This window comes from Salminus brasiliensis, chromosome 16 (assembly GCF_030463535.1).
Source record: "Salminus brasiliensis chromosome 16, fSalBra1.hap2, whole genome shotgun sequence".
Taxonomy (NCBI): Eukaryota; Metazoa; Chordata; class Actinopteri; order Characiformes; family Bryconidae; genus Salminus; species Salminus brasiliensis.
Window position 1 is genome coordinate 7,067,928 of NC_132893.1, and position 25,675 is coordinate 7,093,602.

At 43.2% G+C, this 25,675-nt stretch overlaps 1 protein-coding gene across 2 annotated transcripts in view; it reads left to right on the top strand.

Moving 5' to 3' along the window:
* Positions 1-25,675, top strand: part of cntnap3 (contactin associated protein family member 3) — a 180,410-nt gene that overhangs the window by 128,379 nt on the left and 26,356 nt on the right. For both annotated transcript variants that reach the window (XM_072658063.1, XM_072658064.1), the window contains 6 exons: positions 7,838-7,957; positions 10,685-10,882; positions 14,350-14,506; positions 15,905-16,032; positions 17,711-17,881; positions 24,862-25,080. In XM_072658063.1, the coding sequence (XP_072514164.1) occupies positions 7,838-7,957; positions 10,685-10,882; positions 14,350-14,506; positions 15,905-16,032; positions 17,711-17,881; positions 24,862-25,080 (993 nt within the window). The remainder of the gene's footprint in view (positions 1-7,837; positions 7,958-10,684; positions 10,883-14,349; positions 14,507-15,904; positions 16,033-17,710; positions 17,882-24,861; positions 25,081-25,675) is intronic.

Below are 25,675 nucleotides of genomic sequence, written 5' to 3' on the forward strand. Positions count from 1 at the left end.
AGAGTGGGAGAAAGTACTACAGAACTTGCATGTGTTTTTAACATAAATAGTCAGGAACAGCAAGAATAGCTCAGTCGTTTGCAGTAGTCTAGTTTACTACACATGCTTGATCTTAACTAGCAGGCTAAGGATTCTAGTTTTAGGGAGTGTATGCTAAGCATATTCAGTACATTTACAGCATTCATTACAAATTGCACAGGTAGGAGAATGCAGAGTTCGACGTCTAGCCCACGGACGGGGTAGAGTGGTGAAATTGCCTGGCCAGGGAATTGAACCCTAGTCTGCCAAGGGAAGGTATTGTTGTGACCCTCTGTGCTACATCAACCACTAACCAGTTTTGCTGATCTCTTAAATACTGAGCAAATCTCACACTTAGTCACTTTGCATGTTTAAGGTTGGAGTACCTATGGGCTCCTGATTAGGCTATAAATACCTGTGGGGTGTGTGACAGGACTCGCATTTGGGCATGTCAATGGCCAAAGTGTGAAGGAAGTAGCTGAATCTGCAGGTGTATCGATGCGTGAGGTCATACCAGCAGTGGCACAAATCCCAGTCTACAGGAAATTCTCGTCAGGATTGTGGACAAAAGGCAAAGCTGACAGACAGGGACTGCCATCAGTTGTCTGTCGAGTGTTCTTCAAGAAATTGCTTATAAAGGACCTGCGTTGAAGCAGTTCTTGCCTGGAAGTGAAGTAATTTTTTTATTCACAAGCCATGAAATCTCTCAGTTTTGTCTCTGCACTGGACCACCTCGCGACCATCCTCGTGCAGCACCATCTGCAGGAGCCTGAAGTTACTCCCACCTTAAGCACACAAGGAGACTAATCTTCAACAGCGGTGTTAAAGTGAATTACACTCCTCAACTCTGGTGGGAGCTCATGAGTAAAAATACCAGTTCCCACATGATGTTTCGGTTCATCGGTGAAGGCTGAGTTCAAGGCTGAACTAAAGAAGCAAATATTCCAACACCGTATCTCGACTCATAGCCTACAGTTTGTGTGACTAGGAAATTTCTGGCAATGTCAAACTGTTCCTCTAACACAGACACAGACACAGAAACTCACCATCACTACCACTAAATAATGTTTTACTCCAAATATCAGTCCTAAGCACAAAGTCAAGGACACGATGGAAAAGCTCTGAGGGGATGTGCTTCTTTTTCCCCCTCCAGCCAACAAACAAAAAAAAGTGCGACCCAAGGTCAAATGCTTATCAGCGATCCCGCAGTAGCCGCAAAGGCCTGGCTGCCTGACAAAGCCATGCTATTGATATGGAATATGACAGAGTCTCTAATGATGTAAAAGTCTCCCTCCCCTCCTCTCTCTCTCTCTCCTCTCTCTGTTTCTCTCTCTCTCTCGCCCGTCATAATTTGCTCGGAACAGGTTTGGGGGTGAAATTAAGCACATGTCACTCAAACAAAATCTCTCCAGTGTTTAACACTTTCACACTTGAGTTGCTCAAATGTGAGAAGACGATAGAAGGAAGCTTCGTCGTCTGCACTGTGTAATTAGATTTTTTTAACAGAAGCGCTGCCAGTCAAAAGGCTGGTTTTGAAGTTTTGGGGGAAGAGACAGACAGAGAGAGAGAGAGAGAGAGAGAGGCAAAAAGGAGTGTATATAAAGAAGTGAGCAGAATCTGAAGTGCATCACTGATTCAAGTATCTAAGTATCTAAGTAGTGAGGAATAAATAAGGCATGTCCTGATCCAGTTCGTTTTTGTATACCAATCCGATCTGAGTACCTTGAACCCTGGGTACTAGCAGTCATACACTACACCAGTGATTCGCAACCCTGGCCCTTATGGCACCCTGCCTTGCACATTTGACTGTTTTCCCTGCTCCCAACACACCTGATTCAGCTAATCAGCTAATCATGAACAAGCCCTGCCAGAGCATTAGAGGCTGTGTTAAAGCAGGGATCCACTAAAATGTGCAGGGTAGGGTTCCTCCAGGACCAGGGTTAAGACACACGGCACTACACAGTTCTGAACGCGGCCCAAAACACGCGTGCCTTGTGTCATCTAGGAGACACAGATTCATGCCGCCATTTGCACTGACTCAAAACGAGAGAAAGGTCGTGAGGGGGAAGACGGCGTCAGCATGCACTGCACAGACCACAGAGGGAGTTGGAGGAGAGTAGCACAGCACATGTTGGAGGCTACCCTATGTAGATGTGTATAAGGTGTCCAATCCACCTTAAATGTTGATGCGGTATCGGACACGAACTAGTGCCACAATGTAGCTGCTTCATCATTTAGGGTGGAGTGTAAAATTCTAATTAAAAACTGTCTGAAAACTGCACTTTTCGTGCTCGATTTTCATTGGCTATTGATGGGACCCATTCAGATTGTGTAGATTTGACATGCTCCAACTGGTCTAAAATGCAATTGGGTGGCCAACCAAATATCAGAATCTGCACCCCTCACACACCACTTGATTCTCTCTCCAACTGTCGACTCTGACTGACAATAAATCTGCAGACTAGAGCTGACCAGCACAGACTCTCAGCCAGTATATATATCTCACAATATATCACATACATCGGCTGCGTCTCCCTCTATTCAACATTAGAGAAGAGTCAGGCGTCATATATATATATATATATATATATATATATATATATATATATATATATATATATTTTTTTTTTTTTTTTTTTTTTTTTTTTTTTTTTTTCTCATGGGCTCCCTCAAGAGGTGGATACACTTTTGGTAAATGTGAAGAACCACTGAAAAGCATATAGAACCAATTAAAATGTATATATATATATATATATATATATATTTAAAAGTGGTCCTTCTATGGCATCACACCAACAACCATGTAAAGCACCTTTAAAAGCAGTGTTAGTGTTTGCAGTACTGCTGTCACTGAAATATGCTAATGTCACAGTGTTTTCTCTGACTTTGAGCTCCTGGCCTGTCACAGTTCCTTCCAAATGAGTGTATCTGTACTCGCTTTACTGAGTCAAAGAATTTTAGGAATGATGCTTGTGGAACAACACATTTAGAAGTCCCACAAGCATTTCAAACCCAGCTAATGCATCAAATAAGGGAGCCTTCGGCTCGCATCCACTCTCTATAACAACTGCTTACTTAGTGTCACCCCAAAGACAGCTTATGCCCAGAGCTCCCCTTGAAATATTGTAAGGTTAATCAGTTCTCCCTGACAATCATCGACGAATATGTTTGAGGATAAAACAGGGCGTGTGAAGACACATCAGACTCATCTTTTGATCGTATAAGCAATTCTAAGCCATTACAAACTTTTCTTCATTTGATTTTTGAGTTTTAATTCAAATGCCTTACAAATGTCTTTAGGCACTTTGCCTTACATGCTTCAGTTTTATATATCATCACTGTCACACAAAAATACCTCCATTTTTGTGTTTTTTCACTTTTGGCAATTAGAGTCTGGCCAAAATTTGTCAAACTTTCAACCAGTGGAGATTACATGTCATGGTATTTGCATGATAGCCACAGTATGTAAATTTGTAAATGTGTACAAATGCTCTGATTAGGTACACACATACACAAATATCATCCCACAGCACCTGCCCTGGTCATTCATGAAAGAGGCTAATGGAAACCCAGCACAGTTGTGCACAGGAAGAGGCCAATTACCAGCAGCCATAACATCAGAGTGCCGCTCTAAATGCTTTCTTGTTAGGCACAGCCACTGTGGCCGCTGGGTGTGCAGAATAGCCCATATCAACATTTTGTAGGCAATGCTAATTAGAAGGAGCTAATAATTCTGATAACTGATAATACTGGCTAATATTATTTCACATTTGTATTTCCTTATTGCCACACGATATTCACCCGATCAGCCATAACATTCGCACCCCCCCCCCCCTCCCTGTACCAACACAACAGATCTGGCCATTCCAGGCATGGACTCCACATGGGCCTCTGAAGGTGTCCTGTGGGATCTAGCACCAATGAGTGAGCAGCAGATCTTTTAAGTCCTGTAAGTCGTGAGGTGGGGCCTCCATGCTTCGAATCAATGACCCTGCCGGACAAAGCACTTTACATAGAAGCAGAATTGTCCCACCAGTTCTGCAGACACTCTCTCAACTCAATTTTCAGCTGGTCTTGATAATGCAGAAAGCACAGTGGAGTATTCATCATCATGGCTGATGTATCTGTTCCGTTTGAAACATCCACTAAAGCCCGTGCGTATTTTTACATGGCGTAGTAGGTCACATCTGGTCCGCATGACACTTCATCCCGATTTTTATCCCAGATTTTAATTAGCCAAGACAAAGCCCTGGTCCTGTTCTCCAGCGCTCGCATTCTACTTGCCTTGGTAATTACATCTCCCGTTCCATTATTAATGCTGCTCAGTAATAAGGTCCTGCCCCACATTACGACATTCGGGGCCAGTTAAATAGGACATATTTAAAAGAAATTGAGAAAGACACGGTCGATTGTGCCTCAGTCGTCTGATTTATAGATGTTGACTCTGTCTCAGTCGCTTAACTTGAAAGATGCTACGAACAGGTGGCAGTTGTGTACGGAGTCAAATACTCATTAGGAACATATGCAGGCTCTAAAGGGATTCCTCCAGGTTCTGAACAAAGGCTCCTCAGGATTTCAGAACAGTAGCTTTCTCCAAAGGGTGACAGAGCTGGACACTTGCGTCCATTTGCTGAGAATTGACTCTAAAGAAAGATATTTTGCAGGTAAGAGCGGACAATATGGGCTTCACTAGAACGTGGGTATCACTGGCAGTAATTCAGTACCATCAGTTTCATAGTGTGAACGTAAAGCTCTATAGAAGATGAAAATCAAGCGATCCAGTGGTTTGCAGTCTGCATCACTGACCGAGTGCAAGAGCAGCTGCATGTTCCAACCACTGACTGTAAACAGTGTAGGGTAGAACTTGCATATCACACATACAGTCAGTGGATGAGCCTCTCACTCTCACGGTATCTCTAAATGAGGACGTATCTCAAAATGATGACATGTCCGACGTGTCTAATGTACCAAGTAACCAAGTAAAGCTCATTCCCCCATGTGCACTTAAGAGAGCCACAGAGTGGGCTTTGAATCGTGGGCTTACATTAAGGGTCTAAGGGCTTAAGTCATCTAAGATGTGGAATTGTATACTGCCCCCCTCCCCCAAATCTAAGTAGCTCCACCCTAAATCTAAGAATTTAGACTTTTCAGGGTAGCTGGAAAGTGTAATAAAAACAGGCGAGGGCCGGGGTGAGCAGTATGTCATCATCATTTAAAGGAACATGCACCCCAAGCGAAAAAAACATAATTTCCTCAGGGGTCTAAAACGTTTAAAATGCGCCCCCTAACCTTCTGTACATTAAGCTGTGTATTTTCTTCGTCTTTGCTTCGTTAGCGCATTCGTTCCACATCATCAAGAAACGCAGCGAAACGTCTCCAGCCTCTCACTTGCTGATATTTAAGGCATTAACCTGTAGGTGCATGTGCGAAGATCGTCCACTTGCTGTCAAGGCCTCGCCGTCACCCTCTGGTGGTTTGGAGTAATGAAACATAACACGTTCTCCTAATTGACTTCACCCCCGCCCGCCCCCTTCTCCCACCGACAGTGTTTTGGTTTTCCAGCGACTCCGCCAACGCGTGGAAATATGTTCAAGAACAAGTGTGAGTACACAGTCTTGGCACATTATCCTTTAAATATATCATTCTCGAGTTTAATTGCGATTCTGGGCTCTCGACCAGGTTGTCATGGAGCCTTATTAGCGATAATAATCCAAATCTGTCTGTAGAAACGGTTTGGAGTTATGCATACAAAATGAAGCACATTTCATGTAGTGTTCAATTACTGCCTTCAGAAGGGGATTTTCTACTTCGCGCTCACCTTAATCACGATTAACATTCTTCAGTACGTTCCGCCTCGAACCCGCTGCCAAGACGCAGATGGTCGAAATTAAGGCCACTTCGCCTTACTTCCACCACCTGCACTATTTAAGACACTCAACACAGTTTACGCTGTACGTTGCAGAGCACCGTGCGCTGCATCTTACTGCATCTTACTACACCCTTACAACGGGTTCTTCCAGTACTCTGCAGGTTACCTTTACTAAGTCAGCAGTTCTGCCTAGAACCGGGGCACACAATGATGGTTCTGCTCTATGATAGAAAAGCTTTTTTCTCTTTTCTGGGATCAGTGTAGCATATCCTCTCAACTTAAGCCTGGATATTATTCTGTGGCAAATGTTTAATAAAGTGTCTGATGAGTGGTGTGTGTTTCAAATAAAGTGGCCAATTAGTGGTAGGTGTTTCTAATAAAGTGTCTGATGAGTGGTAGGTGTTTCTAATAAAGTGTCTGATGAGTGGTAGATGTTTCTAATAAAGTGGCCAATTAATGGTAGATGTTTCTAATAAAGTGGCCAATGAGTGGTAGGCGTTTCTAATAAAGTGACCAATTAATGGTAGATGTTTCTAATAAAGTGGCCAATTAATGGTAGGTGTTTCTAATAAAGTGGCCAATGAGTGGTAGGTGTTTCTAATAAAGTGACCAATTAATGGTAGATGTTTCTAATAAAGTGGCCAATTAATGGTAGATGTTTCTAATAAAGTGGCCAATGAGTGGTAGGCGTTTCTAATAAAGTATCTGATGAGTGGTAGGTGTTTCTAATAAAGTGGCCAATTAGTGGTAGGTGTTTCTAATAAAGTGTCAGATGAGTGGTAGGTGTTTCTAATAAAGTGGCCAATTAATGGTAGGTGTTTCTAATAAAGTGGCCAATGAGTGGTAGGCGTTTCTAATAAAGTATCTGATGAGTGGTAGGTGTTTCTAATAAAGTGGCCAATTAGTGGTAGGTGTTTCTAATAAAGTGTCAGATGAGTGGTAGGTGTTTCTAATAAAGTGGCCAATTAATGGTAGGTGTTTCTAATAAAGTGGCCAATGAGTGGTAGGTGTTTCTAATAAAGTGGCCAATTAATGGTAGGTGTTTCTAATAAAGTGGCCAGTGAGTGGTAGGTGTTTCTAATAAAGTGGCCAATTAATGGTAGGTGTTTCTAATAAAGTGTCTGATGAGTGGTAGGTGTTTCTAATAAAGTGGCCAATTAGTAGTAGGTGTTTCTAATAAAGTGTCAGATGAGTGGTAGGTGTTTCTAATAAAGTGGCCAATTAGTGGTAAGTGTTTCAAATAAAGTGGCCAATGAGTGGTAGGTGTTTCTAATAAAGTGGCCAAAGAGTAGTAGGTGTTTCTAATAAAGTGGCCAAAGATTGATAAGTGGTAGATATTTCAAAAAAATTGTCCAATGAGTGAAAGTATAAGATTTTTTGTGAGTGGAAGCAGAAGGTAGGTGTTTCTAATAAAGTGGCCAGCATGAGAGAAACTGTTTAGAGAGTCAAGAGTATCAAGTGTGGCCTAACACTGAACAAATTTCCATCATGATGCATCACTGAATTCCAATCCACATGTAAGGGCTTTGTGCACACACACACACACACACACACGCACTTGCGATGCTTAGTCTGGTATCGGGTGTGAATGTAGAAGTTGTGTTTGAAGAGCTGATGGGACTGACCCCTGATGGTGCCATGCTCGCGTTTTTACACACTGCAGGCATGAAAAATGAATGCTGCGTTAGCAGAGACACAGCCTTCACCCCCGATTCCGATCTTTACAGTTTTGAGGCTGACGCACATCGAGCCGCTCGCTCTATAAAAAGCAGGCTGCACATAGACTGCCTAATGAGGACTGTCACACTTCATTATCTCTGCTCCAACGCACATTCTCATACAGACTGGCAACTGTTACACTCTCTTCTGCGGAGGGAGCGCTTTTGCATCCGTTTTCCGCGCTGTTCATTTGTCATGTGTTCAGAGTCGTTCTCCCCTCTTTTTTTCCAGCCATCTACGAGCCGTCGTGTGAAGCGTACAAGCACAGAGGGAACACCTCGGGGCTTTACTACATAGACGTGGATGGAAGCGGCCCCATCAAGCCCCAGCTAATCTACTGCAACATGTCAGGTAAATGTTGTATGACACATCGCGAGGGAGGTGGTTCCATTCACTGACAATTAAATATTACTTTAGCTCACATCAGCTGACCTTCTAGCTCCGTCACCAGCAGTGGGCAGAAACCATCAGCCGGGATCTGTTTGATGTCCTTAGCCAGGCTCCTGGACCAGCTTGAGGAGCTAAAAGAAAGATCTGAAAATACCTGTACACCTTCTTATTTCGTGTAGTCATCTAAGCAGCCAGTCGTGTGGTGGCAGCACTGGTCATAAGTCATGCAGATATGGTCCAGCGGCTTCAGGGAATGTTCACATCAAGCATCAGAATCCATCCAAGTCAACTGACCTCAGAGCTGTTTGTCTTAACACACTCTTCTTCTTCTGGGCCTCTTCAGCACTGATTAGATCTCAGACCAGCCTTTGTTCACACCACAATTCTTTTAAGGCCGTTCTCACACCTGTCCCGAATACACAAGTTCGCACCCAGGACCGATTCTGGGCTCGTCTGGAGGGAGGGGGCTTTTCCCTACTTTCCTTGGATACAAACACTCAAGCAGAGAAGAACAGCGCTTCATTGGAGTCATGCCATTTCCCCATGCGGGAACTCCTACAGACGAGGAGCCGTTCTCATAAGAGAAGGTTTTTAGCCATTCAGGATAAGTCGAAGAAGTCACATGAAAAATGAACCAACCACGCCACCCCACATGCAGCCACGCACAGATTTCAGGAGAACCAGAGATTGCCAGAGTGCTCTGAACTGCTCCCGAGACCCACAAACAGCCTCCACACCTGACCAAATGTACTGAACCCGCTGAGCTCATGTACCTGGGTCTGGAAAGAAACTCTCTTGTGAAAACACCCTAAAACTCAGACCCTACCCGGGGAAACCACTGAATTATGAGCAGTGTTGTCCAAGTTCATCATATAATAGATAGAATTTTCCGAGCTAGGTTGAAAACATTGATCAGAATACTCCAACAGTGGCAATAAGCTCATAAAAGCCATTAAACGCATACACGGATTGATCTATGATATTATTGTAGACTGTATTTTATTGTATTGAGTTTTATTACAGTATTAAATTGTTTTATTATATGTTATAAAAACAGTAGCCACTCAAGGCCGTGCGGTCGGGGGTTTAACTCACTGTGACTTGTATCACTCTTTAATCAAGATAAAATCACTGTAATGCTTTTTTTTTGTGAGACTTGGATGTTAAAATACCCGTACTGCTGTTTCTCCATGAGATTACACTAGCCCACGGGCAGCCATTCTCCCGAGGAGTTTGTTTATGTTACCCCACTCCTATGTTCGCCTGCTAACCTGGAAGGCTGTGGTTGTACAGTAAGCCTCAAGGTTCTCACTGCCAATACAAGAGGTTTGTGCCCTTAGCAGTTACCTCTGTCCATGTTTATGTCCATTTACACAGTGCTTACTTGTTGGCTAAATTAGCTCTGTAGCATAAGTGCCAAGCATGATGATGCTAATGCGTCATGATGTAGGAATTGTATGAGCACTGATGGATACTTGCTTACAAACATATAGGCCTGGATCAGCTTTGTGCAAAATCTAAAAACAATATTTGGTGATGTGTTTGTTGTAGAGCATTAAATGTTTAGGAGGGTTAAGGGGATGCTGGACTAATGCACTACAGTATCTGTGTAATTTTTAACAGGACTGCCAACGTTTACATTTTCCTTTGGCGTGAGGTTCAGGTTTGTGCTTGCCAGAGGATCGTTTTGGATCCCATGAAAAAATATCAGCGCCACCCCACCCCCATCACAGGCCACGCCACCCCTATAACCCCTTGGCAGGGCCAATATAAAGACTTTGTGGATAAAATATTCCATTAATAAAGATAGATGAATAATTTATTATTGAAAAATGTACCTAATGTTCTTTTATTTGTTTAGGGCCACGTCAGGCATAGACATTCCAGCTGGCTGAGCTCCACTCCTTCAGAAGGTCGCTGTTGAGGGTCCAGAGGGTGTTGCAGAGCGGCAGCTGTAGGAAATGTTATCCGTAGTCCAGTTCATCCTGAGGTTGTTGAGGAGGGGGATGAGGGGTTGTCAAAAATGCGTGAGAAATGGCAAGAGCGTGACGCTCTCAGCCAATATGTGAGAGTCTGCAGCTTTGGGGGGGGGTCTGGCTTCAGCTCCCATTAGCTCGGAGAAAATTCTGGAGTTTCCCTTCCTGGCCTGAGCCAAGCGAGCGTGGTCTGCACTTTGCAAAGTGTCTATTAAGCTGGTTGAAATGCACAAAGCCTGGGCTGGGTATCGGCAACCGGTCAGGGGTCAGGGTCTAAACACAACACTAAATGAACCACGGTCTGCCACCAATCTTTACATATATACTATTCATTCAATTCATTCGTTATTGATTAAAAATAGATACAGAATTGCTAAACATAATATCGCAATACTTCAATATATCAATATTTCTTTACACCCCTACAAGAAGCGTAGGGAGAACAGACGGCAGCTTGCTCAACCATACCTCTGTCGCCACGTACGCCGCGCTTTGGAGCAGAGCTATTCAGGACATGATGTTGTCGTCCGCGGCTTGTCAAAAATAAAGGTCGCTTTGCGCTGTCCCGGCCCCCGCGGGGCGTCCTGGCCAGCGCTTTTATCGGAAAACGTCTCATCTTCTTTCTCCCCTGCCTCGTTCCTGCCTCGTTATCATTTGCATAATTATGTCTAATGATTCCCCTCTGTCTCTCCCCACCAAACTCTCCCCACAGATAAAGCGTGGATGGTGATCCAACACAATAACACGGAGCTCACCAAATTAAGAGCGTCCTCGGGGACGAATCAGCATTTAGCCTACTTTAACTATTCCGCCGACACCAAGCAGCTCGGGGCTATAATTAGCCAGGCTGAGCACTGCGAGCAGGAACTCTCCTACCACTGCAAAAAGTCACGCCTCTTAAACACACCAGGTAAGCCCTTTTTATTGAGAGTATCGATCCCCCTCTTCTCCCTATGAAAGGTCAGGCTTATTAAAAAAAAAAAATCATACACCACTCCACACCAATCTATACACACACTCTCAGCAAACCCATCCGCTCTCATGGAGCTTAAAGCGGACAGCACTAATTGATTATTACACTTTAGTGTTTTTTTCGCTAACTAATTTGTTCTCTTTCTGACAGCAGCGTTTTCTATTTTTTTGTCCCTCGTGACTCAGGGCGTCCTTTTATTATTATTATTATTATTGCATGTCACAGTGCATTAAGCTGGGGAAAAGTCACCTTTAGGGTGGATTATTTGTCTCACTGTTCCGTTGATTGGTTGGTTGGTTGGTTAGTTTGTTTATTTTGTTTGCGTGGGTTTTAGTCATGGGCGGTTACGTATGCGGCCTATTAAAGGTCGAGCGACTCGATAACAGTTCCCGTGGCCCCCCATATAAACAGGAGACATCCGAGCAGGACGCAAATTGCTGTCCGTTACTGCTCATCTGTGCCAGACCACTAAGGGCACTAGTCTGCTGGCAATTTATTGATGTCGGTATGTCTCCAGCAGTTCACTGGGTGAAGAATACTTAGCTGAACCACCTAGGTTATTTATTTTGCCCCCTCATTTAATTGGCCTGCTGCCAGCCCCTCCAACCTGAGATTTTTGACCACTTTGATCCTTTGGCCTCATACGAGGACATTGTTTTTAGCAAAACCGACTTCCTGTACAAAGACTACGTTTAGTTCTCATACTTTAGGTCCTACTAATCCTAAATAGGAGAAATTAAAAATGTGCCCCAAGCAAAAGTCCGGGTTTCAGGAGGTTAAATTGGGCGGAGGCCAAAACAGCCCACGGTCCTTGTGCAGTGAGCATGTGTGTGCTCTCCGGTGCTAGCCTACTCTCGCTAGCAACTCGTGAGGATTCCAGCAAACCGCAGGATTGCAGTATGTAAGAAACGTGGGGCGTATGAGTATGTACTATAAGATATGTAACATTAACATAAAGTTCATTTTTATTTTTGCTGATACAGGAATTATTACACCCCTGTTAAGCAGTAATGACCTTTTTTATTGCATTTTGTGCTTAAAGCAGTACTAAGTAGCATTTGTACCTTAAAATAGCAGCTCCAAAATCATGGTGATGCTCCACTGACTGTAATAAGGAAGCGAAGCAGCTCTGTCGTTACCTCGGCTCGCTGCTGCTGCTGCACTATGCTCACTCCGGTGAAGCCGCCAGGACAACACTCGTGAGTCGTATTCATGTGAAATCCTGTCTGACTGTACCCTTGGTTGGTTGGTTAGTTTGTTTATTTTGTTTGCGTGGGTTTTAGTAATGGGTGGTTACGTATGCGGCCTATTAGAGGTCGAGCGACTCGATAACAGTTCCCGTGGCCCTCCGAGTAAACAGGAGACATTCTGAGCATAACGCAAATTGCTGTCCATTAGTTGTCTCATTACTGAGGACGCTGATGAGCCCTGGAACAAGAAAAAAAACAATGTCAGGCATAAATAAATAATGTTCCCGAATGCCAAATGAAGAGTAAAAGAGAGCGAGAGCAGACATGGGTCGCTTAAAGCCTAGACAGACAAGTCTAGATGGATGGACATAAGCAGACGAGTGATGGACTGGACAAATCAATGGCAATTTCTCTCCCAGTGTTAAAAAAAGAAATAAAAAAGAAAGAGTGGATCTGCTCAGCTTTTAGGGCTTCAAGCCGAGGCTGTTTGTCCAGACAGGCCCGTTACATGGCTTGCATATGCATTTGCATGTTTCTGATGGTCAGCCATGTCCACAAATGGCTCATGAAGCATTGATCTGAATATGATTGTTTTTAGTTTAGATTGTGAGGAGACTGTGGACCACCGTCTATAAGCAGAGAGCATGACATCAAAACAAAAATAAGACTTTTGTGCTCAAATAATATATATTTAATCATTTATTTCTAATTTTATTTGATTTTCTGCCCAATTTGGAAGGTCAGTTACCCAATCCCCATTCATGTGAACTCTGCCCATCACAAGCAAAGGCCCAACAGTGACTGTAATAGGGAGAGTAGCATCTCGTCATTTCCACTGTGTAACTCTTTATCTTAACCTCTTGAGACCCTGCGTCCTCATATAGGGACATTACATTTCTGTTTCTCTGCACCATTAAAAACGTTGATCCTTTCATCGCTTCATACGAGGACATTGTTTTTAGCAAAACCGACTTCCTGTACAAAGACTACGTTTAGTTCTCATACTTTAGGTCCTACTAATCCTAAATAGGAGAAATTAAAAATGTGCACCAAGCAAAAGTCCGGGTTTCAGGAGGTTAATTTGGGCGAAGGCCAAAACAGCCAGCGGTCTTTATGCAGTAAGCATGTGTGTGCTCTCCAGTGCTAGCCTTCTCTCGCTAGTCTACTCTCGCTAGCAACTCGTGAGCCCAAAGCTTTTGGTGCTGACTGCGTCGCCATTAAATTACGCAGTGCTGAATGTCTTTCTGAATGTCTTTTGTAAACCGCAGGATTGCAGTATGTAAGAAATACGGAGCGTATGCCGAATTTGAATCGGGATGTACTGTAAGATATGTAACATTAACATAAAGTTCATTTTTAGACACTCCTTATTTTTGCTGACACAGGAATCATTACACCCCTATTAAGCAGTAATGACCACATACCACTTTCTGCTGTGCTAGCGATAATAAATATATAATATTTTGAGTATCAGCTGAAACTGATCACAATGACCTGTTTGTAATGAAGCTCTTTTACACTGATAAATGGTTTACAGTCATTTTCACTTCAGTATTTCTCACTCCCAGCTCAAGGCAGAGAAATTCAAGGGTACCGATTTCATCAAAACCACATTATTTATTACAATATTTTAATACAATATCTTTTTTGTGAGAAGAAAGGATAAAGGTGCACGTATTCGTCACTGTACAGTGTGGACTGTACAGCGAAATGTGTCCTCCGCATTTAACCCATCTGGTAGTGAACACACACTCACACACACGTGTTAGGGGCAGTGAGTATACACACACACCCAGAGCGGTGGGCAGCCAACTCCAGCGCCCGGGGAGCAGAGAGGGTAAAGGGCCTTGCTCAAGGGCCCAACAGTGGCAGCTTGCCGAGCCCGGGAATCGAACCCACAACCCTGTTATCGACAGCCCGGCGCTCTAACCGCTGAGCCACCACTGCCCCTAACACATCCAGTAAAAAAAACATCCAGTAAAAACAAATGAGAGAATCTAAATGAAAACTAACTGAATTTTATATAACTGTGTACTTTTTTTATGTAACTGATTTATGTAACAGACAGAAAGCAATGTGCCGCAAAACACAAGCTATCATAACAGGCCTCTTAGGGTTAACTGAATGAGCAGCTGGGAGGTCTCTTACATGCGAGTGGTGCTCTTATTAAAGTAGTCTGCTTTGATGCATTATGGATGCTGCTTGCTGTTGCAGATGGGGCCCCGTTCACCTGGTGGGTGGGCAGGTCAGGGGAAGCCCACACATACTGGGGAGGGGCAGTGCCGGACAGCCAGCAGTGTGCCTGCGGCCTGCAGGAGGACTGTGTGGACCCAGAGCATTTCTGCAACTGTGACGGAGACCTCGACGACTGGTACTGAACCTGCAGTCTTGTTTACGGGCTATTGAAAGTCCCTGGTTCTTGCTTATGGCTTAGTGCTGCAACAATAACAGCAGTGCTTATTCTGCTCTAGGGTTGGGTGATACTGCTAATAATCTTACTGCAGTATATTTTTCACTGGATATCATTTCATATAAGTATTTATCTTTTAAATTGTGATTGTTATAACAAAAGCATGTATCTTGTATGTGGTGTCTTTCTTATACTTTCTTATCCTTATGCTTAGTTAGATCTTCATCAACTTTGGACAATTCCCTTCTTTATTGGTGAATCTGAAATTCACCAAATAATATATTGAGGCCACAAGATAATTTATTGAGGCCCTGGGATAAAATATTAATGCCACAGAATCACATATTGAGGTCAAAAGATAATATATTGAGGCCACAGGATAATATATTGAGGCTACAAGATAGTACATAGAGGCCACCAGATAATATACAGAGGCCACAGGATAATATATTGAGGCCACAAGATAGTACATAGAGGCCACAAGATAATATACAGAGGCCACAGGATAATATATTGAGGCCACAAGATAATATACAGAGGCCACAGGATAATATATAGAGGCCACAAGATAATATACAGATGCCACAGAATAATATATTGAGGCCACAAGATAGTACATAGAGGCCACAAGATAATATACAGAGGCCACAGGATAATATTTTGAGGGCACAAGATCTCATATATAGATATAATTATCTCATTATCTTGTAGCCTTCTTGTAGCCTCATCACAACGCCTGGCTGTCAGAGTGAATGGCTAGACATGTCCTTGTCCCTCACTCTTTAGCAAGTCATCACCTGATGTACTGATGTAGCAGCAGTTTCAAACATCTGTTGCTAAAATGAGATTGAGGAATGCAATGGGACATGGAACAGAGCTGAGCGGCTCATCGCAAAATCTAATTTTCCCAAAAAATAGCAGATTAATCCAGACATGTTTGGCATCTGAAGTTTGTTTTTTTTGTTTTGCAAGCTAAATGTAGCTGTGAGTGTAGGTGGAAAATCTGTTAGTATACCTCTGTTATATTTACCTTGTAGCTGCTCTGCAAAAAAATGTCATGACCCGTCTTGAGAACATGTGTAAGAGTTGTTGTGATGAAACATTCCTGTGCTGTGCCGGCTGTAGTGCTGTTGATGCCATTTTAAAATAGTGCATGGGAAACTGTTTTCTGCCTCATCAGAAGCTTACAAAGCAGTTAAGATGATATCACTTTAGGGCACTGACCAAATTATTCAAATGTCACTTTGCCTTTTCTGACATGCTGTGTTTTTGCTCTTGCACGTCAGTGTTTTCCAGCTTTGTTATGATAATGTCACTTGCATTAATGGTTTGACTGTGCTCTGGTTTTATATCGGACAGGGCAAATGACTCAGGCTTCATCTCCCTTAAAGAACATTTGCCCATCAGACTTTTAGCTGTGGGTGACATCAACAGGCCAGGCTCAGAGGCAGCATATAGAGTGGGTCCCCTACAGTGCTACGGTGACAGTAAGTACTGAGCCTGTCAGACATGGCCTTACCCAGGGACTCACATCATCAGCCAGGCTATTCAGAGCAGCAGAAAACTGTACCGAGTTCTACACTCATCATCCACTTTATTAGAACTGTCTGTCTGGCCCTTCTGCTCATTGACATGCATGTACTTCTTTAACAGCTATGCTAACGTTCCACATTACTGAATTATTAAACAGGTGCATCGTCAAAAAACTTATAAGTTTACTCTTACTGGCCACTTTATTAGAAACACCAACCCTGTTCTTCTACTCATTGGCCGCTTTATTGGAAAAACCAACCCCTTTTCTTCTACTCACTGGCCATTTTATTAGAAACACATACTTTGTACTTCCACTCATTGGCCACTTTATAAGAAACACCTACCATTTTCTTCCTCTCACTGGCCACTTTTTTAGAAACACCAACTCTGTTTTTCCACTCACTTGCCGTTTTATTAGAAACACTCACCTTGTACGTCCACTATCTAGCCATTTCGTTGGAAACACCTGCCTTGTATTTTCCCTCACTGGCCTCTTTATTTGAAACACCTACTTTGTACTTTCACTTACTGGCCACTGTATTAGAAACACCTACCCTTTTCTTCCTCTCACTGGCCGCTTTATTAGAAACACCAACTATTTTCGTCCTCTCCCTGGCCACTTTATTAGAAACACTCACCTTGTATGTCCACTCACTGGCTACTTTATTATAAACACCAACTCTTTTCTTCTACTCACTGGCCACTTTATTAGAAACACATACCTTGCACTCATTGGGCACTTTATTAAAAACACCAACTCACTGACCACTTTATTAGAAACACCTACCCTTTTCTTCCACTCACTGGCCACTTTATTAGAAACACATACCTTGCACTAATTGGGCACTTTATTAAAAACACCAACTCACTGGCCACTTTATTAGAAACACCTACCCTTTTCTTCCACTCACTGACCACTTTATTAGAAACACCTACCCTTTTCTTCCACTCACTGGCCACTTTATTAGAAACACCTACCCTTTTCTTCCACTCACTGGCCACTTTATTAGAAACACCTGCCTCATGTATACAAATACGTAATCAGGTAAAGAACCATTCAGATGGTGCTTTGAGTATTGTTCTACACAGAACCTTGGAATAACCCTTTCACTTTACAGTGTAAATCAGAGCCGAGCCCGTGCAGCAGTCAGAAGTAACTGCAAGGCCATGAAATGCTTTAAAAATCCATCAAAGCCCCCCTGTATTGGATTGTGTAATGAACTGGGAGCCAGCGCGGTGACGGTAAAGCTGGAGTAACACGCTCTCGCTGTTTGTACCAGTTAATAATCGAGCTGCAGCATTTTCAGCTAGTCGTAAACAAGCAAGAGACGTCTCACTGAGCTCGAGATACAGTGCATTACAGTAATTCACTCAGAGTGGAGCGAAGCCTCGAATGACTTTTTACACTATATGTCCAGATGTTTGTGGACACCCCTTCTAATGAATGCTTACTCCCATCGCTGACACAGATGAGCAAATGCACGCACACACAGCCTGTCTAGTCCCTGTAGAAAAGGACAGAGATAGAATAGAACAGCATCCACAGTGCAGTCCACGTCTGACGGTTTCAACCTAGCCTTGATTGCAATGATGTGTGCAGTCAGTGATCGTCTAAATGCCTTCTGCCTTCAGATGACTTCTGGAACGCGGCCTACTTCAACAAAGAGACGTCCTACCTCCACTTCCCCACGTTCCACGGAGAGCTCAGTGCCGACATCTCCTTCCTCTTCAAGACCAGCTCGTCCTCCGGCGTCTTCCTGGAAAACCTGGGGATTAAGGACTTCATTCGGATCGAGCTGAGCTGTGAGTAAACCTTTGTGCTTAATGGCCGGAAGCGTTCTGCTTGCCCGAGGGACCGACGATACCATAATTTGGTCACAGTAGATCATCACAGCCATGATGTTGCTGGTGATGATCGCCCTCGCCCTCGCCCTCGCGTGTTCTACTGCTCGCATACAGTAGGTTAGCAAGCATGGAAAGTCCAGAGCATTCCGTCAAACATGCACTATATGTCCAAATGTTTGTGGACACCCCACAATTCAGCTTTGGACATATGTTTGGACGTATTCGAATGGTGTTTACAGAACAGTGTCCCCGAGTCCCCTTTTTAAGATGTACACCAATCAGCTATAATATTAAAACCACAGCCAGGTGAATAACATTGATTATTTGGTTACAGTGGTACCTGCCAAGGGGTGGGATCGGAGCTACTTTCACATGATGACTGGAGGGTCAGAGTGTTTGTGGACACCCCTTCTAATGAGTGCATTCAGCATTGGGCATATAGTGTATATTGTTATACATGTAGCAACATCAATATAAAGAGTACCAAGATATCCAAGATATGCTCTTGACACTTCTGATGATCACTGTACACGCCGATGTATTCGAACGGCATTCAACGTCGGAGCATCTGAAGAACAGTGAAGCGCTAATGGTAATTTTATCGTGGGTGCGCTGCGCCGCCGGCTTTCACCTTTCGAAAGCGGACCTTTTTCAGGGTTAGCGTCTTACACAGCCCCTCTCCCCAGACTGCTGCCTCAGTCGGAACATAATGAGAGGTTAATTGAGCTCTCTCAGCTAAAGGATTTGCCATTATAAGAGAACAAGCGTCCGAGCCCCGTTTAAGTCCCCTCCTGCTCCGCGCTCATCCATCACGTGAACCTGTTATGTGCGAAGAATTTAATAGTTCTTTTCCTGCGCAGGCTAACGCTACAGAACTCCTGGCGGCCTTGGATTTTCATCGGGACGGGTCGCGCGCCTTGGGGGGAGGGAGGTGCCAAGAGGCTTAAGATAGAACAACAAAAGAAGTGTAGATGATTATTTACACTCAAGTGGGTCTCCTCATATCAAAACAGACGAGAACCTCCAGCACATGCTTGAACGTAGCCACAGCGGCGACGCTGCAATTTCCCTCGAGAGGCGGCGGGCCGTATATTCAGGTGGCAGCTTCTTGAGATTATTTCTCCTTTCCGTACCAGAGCCACATGCATTTTGTAAATAGTGCTGGCGAATAAGGAGAACAAACATATGGAGGAGTGCAGGCAAACATCAGGCGCACAAACAAACACAAACACACACTCTCTTTTTTTTTTCTTTTTTTTTTTTTTGCCAGCGCCCTACTTTTGCGCAAGGCAACTTCATACAAAGTGCTGTTGGGCTCTTTCTCAGTTGCTCAGCTTCTTGTGATGCAACTTAAAGGACGCTCTAAGTCTGTTAATACAATATTTTCCTGTTATGTAGTTTGTTACATATAAAAAATGTAAAAATGTAAAAGGACTGACATCACAGTGAGTCTTCACCAGTTAATTACTGATACTGATTATGGTGGGTATTTTTGGTACTGAAAGTTTACCCTCAAAATATGTAGAATTTTGCAATTGCTGGTGTTTATGTAATTGTAAAGACATATCACAAGAAAGGATTTCACCAAATCAGCTGTTCGTAATCTCATTATGTACTTGTTTAATGGAGGAATCACTAAGCTCTGTTATTTTACAGCCCTTTTTTTGTAGAACCACGACAATTAATTAAGCTATTAGCAATATATCATCACTGTCATGCAGAAAAATGTGTGTATCCATTTTTGACATAATATAAATCTGGCAGTTGTTTGTTTTATATAATATTTATTACTTTTATAGTTTTAGAAACTTTGCACTATGCGGAGGTTCTTTTATCGTAACTACTGTAATGTTCATATAATGGATACAAGCATGTCTTTGTGAACGTGGCCTAATGGGTGATACTGGTTCTTGAACCAAGCTAAATTAGCAGAACTATGGGCAAACTATGCTCTTTGAGATTGTTTACTTTGAAGATAAGCTAAATTGGGCAGTGGTGGCTCAGCGGTTCGAGCACTGGGCTATTGATGGCAGGGTTGTGGGCCTGTGAGCAAAGCCCTTTACCCTTCCTGCTCCCTGGATGCCGCATCAATGGCTGCCCACTGCTCGGGGCATGTGTGCTCACTTTCACTGTGTATGTTTGATCACTAGTGTGTGTATGTGTGTGTGTGTTCACTGCATGGTTAGGTTAAAAAAGGCAGAGGTCAAATTCCATTTCGAGTCCACTGTAGGGCCCTTAAGCAAAGCCCCTAACTCTCTCTGCTCCAGCTGGGCTGTAGCGTGGCAGATCCTGACCACATAAGCTGGAATAGCTGCATAGTATTTTTTATTATATTGGAAGCAGCATTTTGCAATTCTACTCCTTGGCTCCCCCTACAGTTGGGGAGTGTAATTCACTTTGACAGCACTGTCGTAAATACAGATTGTGCTATGAGCATTTCTGGACAAGCTAAGAGATACAGAATTGTCACTGGACGTGAAAGAAGCAAGTGAACTGAGGTGGTAGAGTGATTTTCCAGGATATTACACTAATATGACTCGGGTTACACAATTCTGGCGAGCGTTGTACAGTAGAGGAGTAACAACGATAGAGGCGCTGTTCCCTTTATCACAGTCAGTGGAGCATCCACATGAAGGGAATGTTTGAATGTAAAAATGCTGCAGCTTTTATTCAGTAAGTGATACTGATAACAAATAGATGGTAATATTATGCAAATTATATATTTTTCTCTTTTATGTGCCACATGTTTTTAATAACACCACCGTTCCTCTTGTTAAGGTGTGCTATGTTTAGTTCTGGGTACTACTATATACACACCACACTACAAAATCTGCTCACAGATCTGCTCTCCAGAAGATCTGCATGTCCAGAAGAAGACCAGTGCTATAGTTTCTTTAAAGCCTGACTCATCAAATAAACAGGAGTGTTTATTTAACCTTCTGACCTTTTTGCATATAGGACATCTTATTTTGGGAAATATCTGGAACTTAATAAACAAAAAAAGCAATTTATATTTTTTTAATTTATTTTAAATTAATTTTATTGTTTGTGTAATTATTTCTTGTTTATTTGATGTATCATAAATGATTTTTTTTTTATTTCTATATTATTTCATAATTATTTATCACGCTGCTGGTCTCAAAAGCTGAACTATGTATCAAATAGGATACAATGGTCTTTAAAGGGTTAACAGTGTGCCTCCCGTTTTCTTAGTTAACTACACGCTGATCATCTTACCATCATGGAAAATATGAGATATATAAATTTGGATCACAGTAATATCTCAGTGTAACCATTCAAGCTTATTTATCACTGCTGACAGAGTAAGCATGCACATGTACACACACACACACACACACACACACACACACACCTATGTTTTCCCAAATTTCTATACGGGTATATTTCCTCTTCTGCTGGAGTCGCTGCAGTGCCATATTGGGCCCGAAGTGCCAGCCCCGGTTAGGCTCGCTGCGTGCTGTGAATAATAAAGAGGTCATAACACATGATCAGCATTTTCTCCGAGCTGTTCTTGCCTTCAGAGAGCTGCAGGATGACAGAAGGTAGCCCTTCTCTTCGTTAAAATGTGAGCGCATCTTACAGATGGGGCAGCAGACTGAGCTTGAGCCAGGGACGGTCTTCTTCTGCGTTTGCGCGGGATGAACGCGACGGATGTTTCAGAGATGAGTGTTGAAGGAAGATTATAAATTATTGAATATGTGCATCTAGTGTGGACTCTGAGAGCTTCAAATATGCACTCGCCGGCCTGCTTGCACTTACGCTGACAGGTCTCCTGCCTTATTGGACCACTATGTAGGTGTACAATTACATTTAGCAATTACGTCGATCCTCTACGCCATTCGTTATTGGACAGATTCTGACCACAGTAGCACTGTGGACCATCTATTGTTTGGGTGATGGCCCATTCTCAGCACGGCACTGACATGGTAAATCGGGCACAGGTTGAGTGTATCAGGTGTTGCTGGCATGTCTGTGTTACTGCTCGGTTGAAATTGAGTCCACCCTCCAGAAATATGCAATCTTAAATGGCTCTGTGGTCAGGAATTGCTCACTGTTGATGGGCTTTACTGAGCACCAGCAAGATATCAATATTTTCAATATTTCCCTTTTTCTTCCAATTTGGTACTGCAAATTAACCCACCTGTTCATAGCTCCCCTTAGCACTAGCAATGCTCCCAACACTAGAAGGGTAACGATTCAACAGTGCAAAGCCAGTAACAGCCGTATTTTTACTACCACCGATTCAACATCACCATTCAGCATACTTTTAGGAAAGTGCCGGGTCCCCAGCTCCACCACACCAGCTAGCAGTAGCCTGTGCTGGCCAACATCTTTTTAAAAGTGATGGGCACTTGTGCTCTCTCAGACTCCATCAGCTGATGGCCATAGTGGCAGGGCATTACACCGCTGAGCCCCTTGGAGCCCCAGGCAGATTTATTAAGAATGGAGAGCTCTACCTTGAGAATTGGAGATGTAATGAAAGCATGTACCAGAGTTTCTGCAGCTTTCATGGTGAGCTTGGGCCGAAGATGAGCAGTATTACAGAGGTGGAGAAATGTGTGGTTGAAAAGAAATCGATGAGTCAAACAGTGTACCAAGGTTGCAAACAACGGATGAAGGTTTAACGGTCTCAGTGTCTCAAGTTGAGTCAGAAAGGTTTGAAATTATCAACTGGAAAGTTTTGCCAATGAGTAAAATCCACTAGACTTTGAGATTGAGAATTGAAAGTCTAGAAATCCATCCTCCATATGTCAAGAAGGATGGCAGGTCAAGCCGAGCTGTACTTGAAGTTTAAAGGACTCAGGTACAGGCCAGCACCGGGGTTTGAAACCTAATGTGGGCAGCTACAGAAAGCCAATGAAGGGTACGCAGCGAAGGAGTGAGAATATTAAAGGTGCACGTATACTTGTCACTGTACAGCGAAATGTGTCCTCCGCATTTAACCCATCTGTGGTAATGAACACACACACTAGTGAACTAGGGGCAATGAATACACACACCCAGAGCGGTGGGCAGCCAACTCCAGCGCCCGGGGAGCAAAGAGGGTAAAGGGCCTTGCTCAAGGTCAGGGACAGTGGCAGTTTGCCAAGCCTGGGAATCGAACCCACAACCCTGTTATCGATAGCCCGGCGCTCTAACCGCTGAGCCACCACTGCCCCACAATGTTGAGGACTACAGTAGGCCTACATCCTAAATTATATCTACGAGCTTCCATAGGTTGACTTGTGCAGAGCATAGAGGAACAACCAGTATGGATGGACATGATGCGTTTCTGGAGTTGGACCGTGTTGACATGCAATTGCAGATCTCGGGGATCTGGAGTAGATTATTAATACTGGTGTAAAGCCAGAGGAGTGTCGCTGTGAGCTCTCAGCTGGATTTAATTCCGTCTGAGAAGATGCACAGCCTGCTGGCTAGAAAGAAAAGCGTTGAGCTTCTTTCATCTCCTACTGTAAAGCTCCAGCGTCAGGGTGTTGTCATCTAGAGGCAGATTAAAAAACATGCCGAGATTAAAGACCACCAGCTCTCTGTTTACGGAGCTGCCGCTAAATTGGACCCTCCCCTACGTTATTTTGTCAAGTCGCTGCGCTGGTTTCCGTCTCTCGGGAAATAAAATAATTAAATAAATAAAATGGATTCCACATTACTTTGATATTAATGCCTTATTACGCCAGCATAATAAATCCCTTTCCCACCCCTACTAAAAAATTCAAAATAAACCCTCCCTTACAGACGTATTTGCTGGAACGCTTTGCAGCGTGGTTATTCACATGTTCTAATTCATGTATAATAGGGCTCTCCTTTCTAAGGCAATAGCACCTAATTGTTTAGTCTTACAAGTGAATTACAGTTAAAGTCGTCAGTGTTGTAAATGGAGGCCTGGAATATGTAGCTGGTAAGTGCCCATATATTGGAATTAAGGCTATTTAGCAAGAACCTGGCAATACAATACATATCACAATACAGGGGTTATGGTTCAATATATTGCTGATATGCTGTGACACTGTAAGCAAGACAATATAGTACGATATCACATGTAATGCTTCTGACACTGGGAGGGTGAGTGCTGACACCTGCCTCCTCCGACACATGCACAACTAACCACCGCCTCTTTTCAATCTAATGCCCATGAACCACCACCAGGGAACCAATGCGCCCAGAAAAAAAAAGCGCCAGGGACCAAGTTCTGATGCATCGGCTAGCAGACGCCTGTGCCGGCCAGCATTACACTGAAGTGATGTGAGGAGAGAGAGAGTGAGCCATCTACCCACTCAGGAAGAGCAAGGCCATTTGTGCTCTCTCGGGCTCCGGCTGCTGATGGCCGGCAGCTTGACCTACACATATATATTTCTGTAATTATGGATAGTGTTACTGAATAGTAGTGCTGTCCTCTCTGTGCTTTTATTTGTATCAGAGATGTGTGTTTTGCTTATATGTATTGCCAAGAACCTATATATATATATATATATATCACGATACAGTGGTTACGATTCAATATACTGCCATATATTGTATATTGTAAGCAATACCATATATTATGATATATGTATTTTTTTTTTTTATTAAAATTTTCGGAAAACTGATTACAAAAAGTTGACTGCATTTACAACAGTGGGATCTGAAGACAACACTGCTGTCTAGTGGTCAGGGATTACAACACAAAATGAACTACTCTCTGCCACCAATCTTCACATCTAAACTGTTTGTTAAACACTGATACTCTGTTTTGAGAATCAATGCAGTATTACTAAACACAGTATCACGATACTTCAATACATCAACATTTCTTTACACCCCTATTGGTAAATGGAGTGGAATTTTAGTCAAGTCTTAGTCAGAAAGACAGCCCTGATTAACACAAAACTAGGCTTTACTCACGCCACCAAGTCCAATAAAGGCTTCTTCTTGTTTTCCAGCACCGACCGAAGTGATCTTCTCGTTTGATGTGGGGAACGGGCCCTTCGAGGTGCGGGTGGAGACGCCAGAGCCCCTGAACGACGAACGCTGGCACCGTGTGAAGGCTGAGCGCAATGTGAAAGAAGCCTCGCTTCACGTGGACCACTTTCCTGGAGCGGTTCAGAAGGCCCCTGCCGACGGTCACATCCACCTGCAGCTCAACAGCCAGCTGTTTGTAGGTATGGATGGAAGGTTTTCAAACATTTGATGTAATGCTCTCGCACAGAGTAGGGAATCTGACAGCATCACACTTAATTGATGTGGGGAGAAAGAGAGAGCCATCTACCCACCCGGAGGGAGCCAGGCCAATGGGCTCTGGCTCCGGCTGCTGATGGCAGCATGACCCAGGATTCTACACTTATATACAATTCTGTAATTATTCCAGTCTTACCATAAGGTGCTGCTGTCCTCTCTGGGTCCTCTCTGTGCTATCATTGGTCTCTCATTGGTCTATCACTGGAGCTGTGCTGTTGCTTATCCAAAATAAAAACCTCACATAAAAAAAGTAAGAAGCATGAGGATGTTAATACAGGAGAAAACAAACCCAACAGACGTGTCGGTACACAGTAAAGCTGGCAGTGTTGAATTGGCAGTTAATTTCAGTCCAGAACGAACACAGCAAATGTGATTTTACAGAATACTAATGTTGTATTGTGTCATTCATATTGTCAGATTCATTTTTTTCATGCCAACGCAACGCAAATTGCATTTGTGTGATATATTCTGTACAATTTATTATTCTTTAATTTGTCCTTGTCATAAATACTGACACAA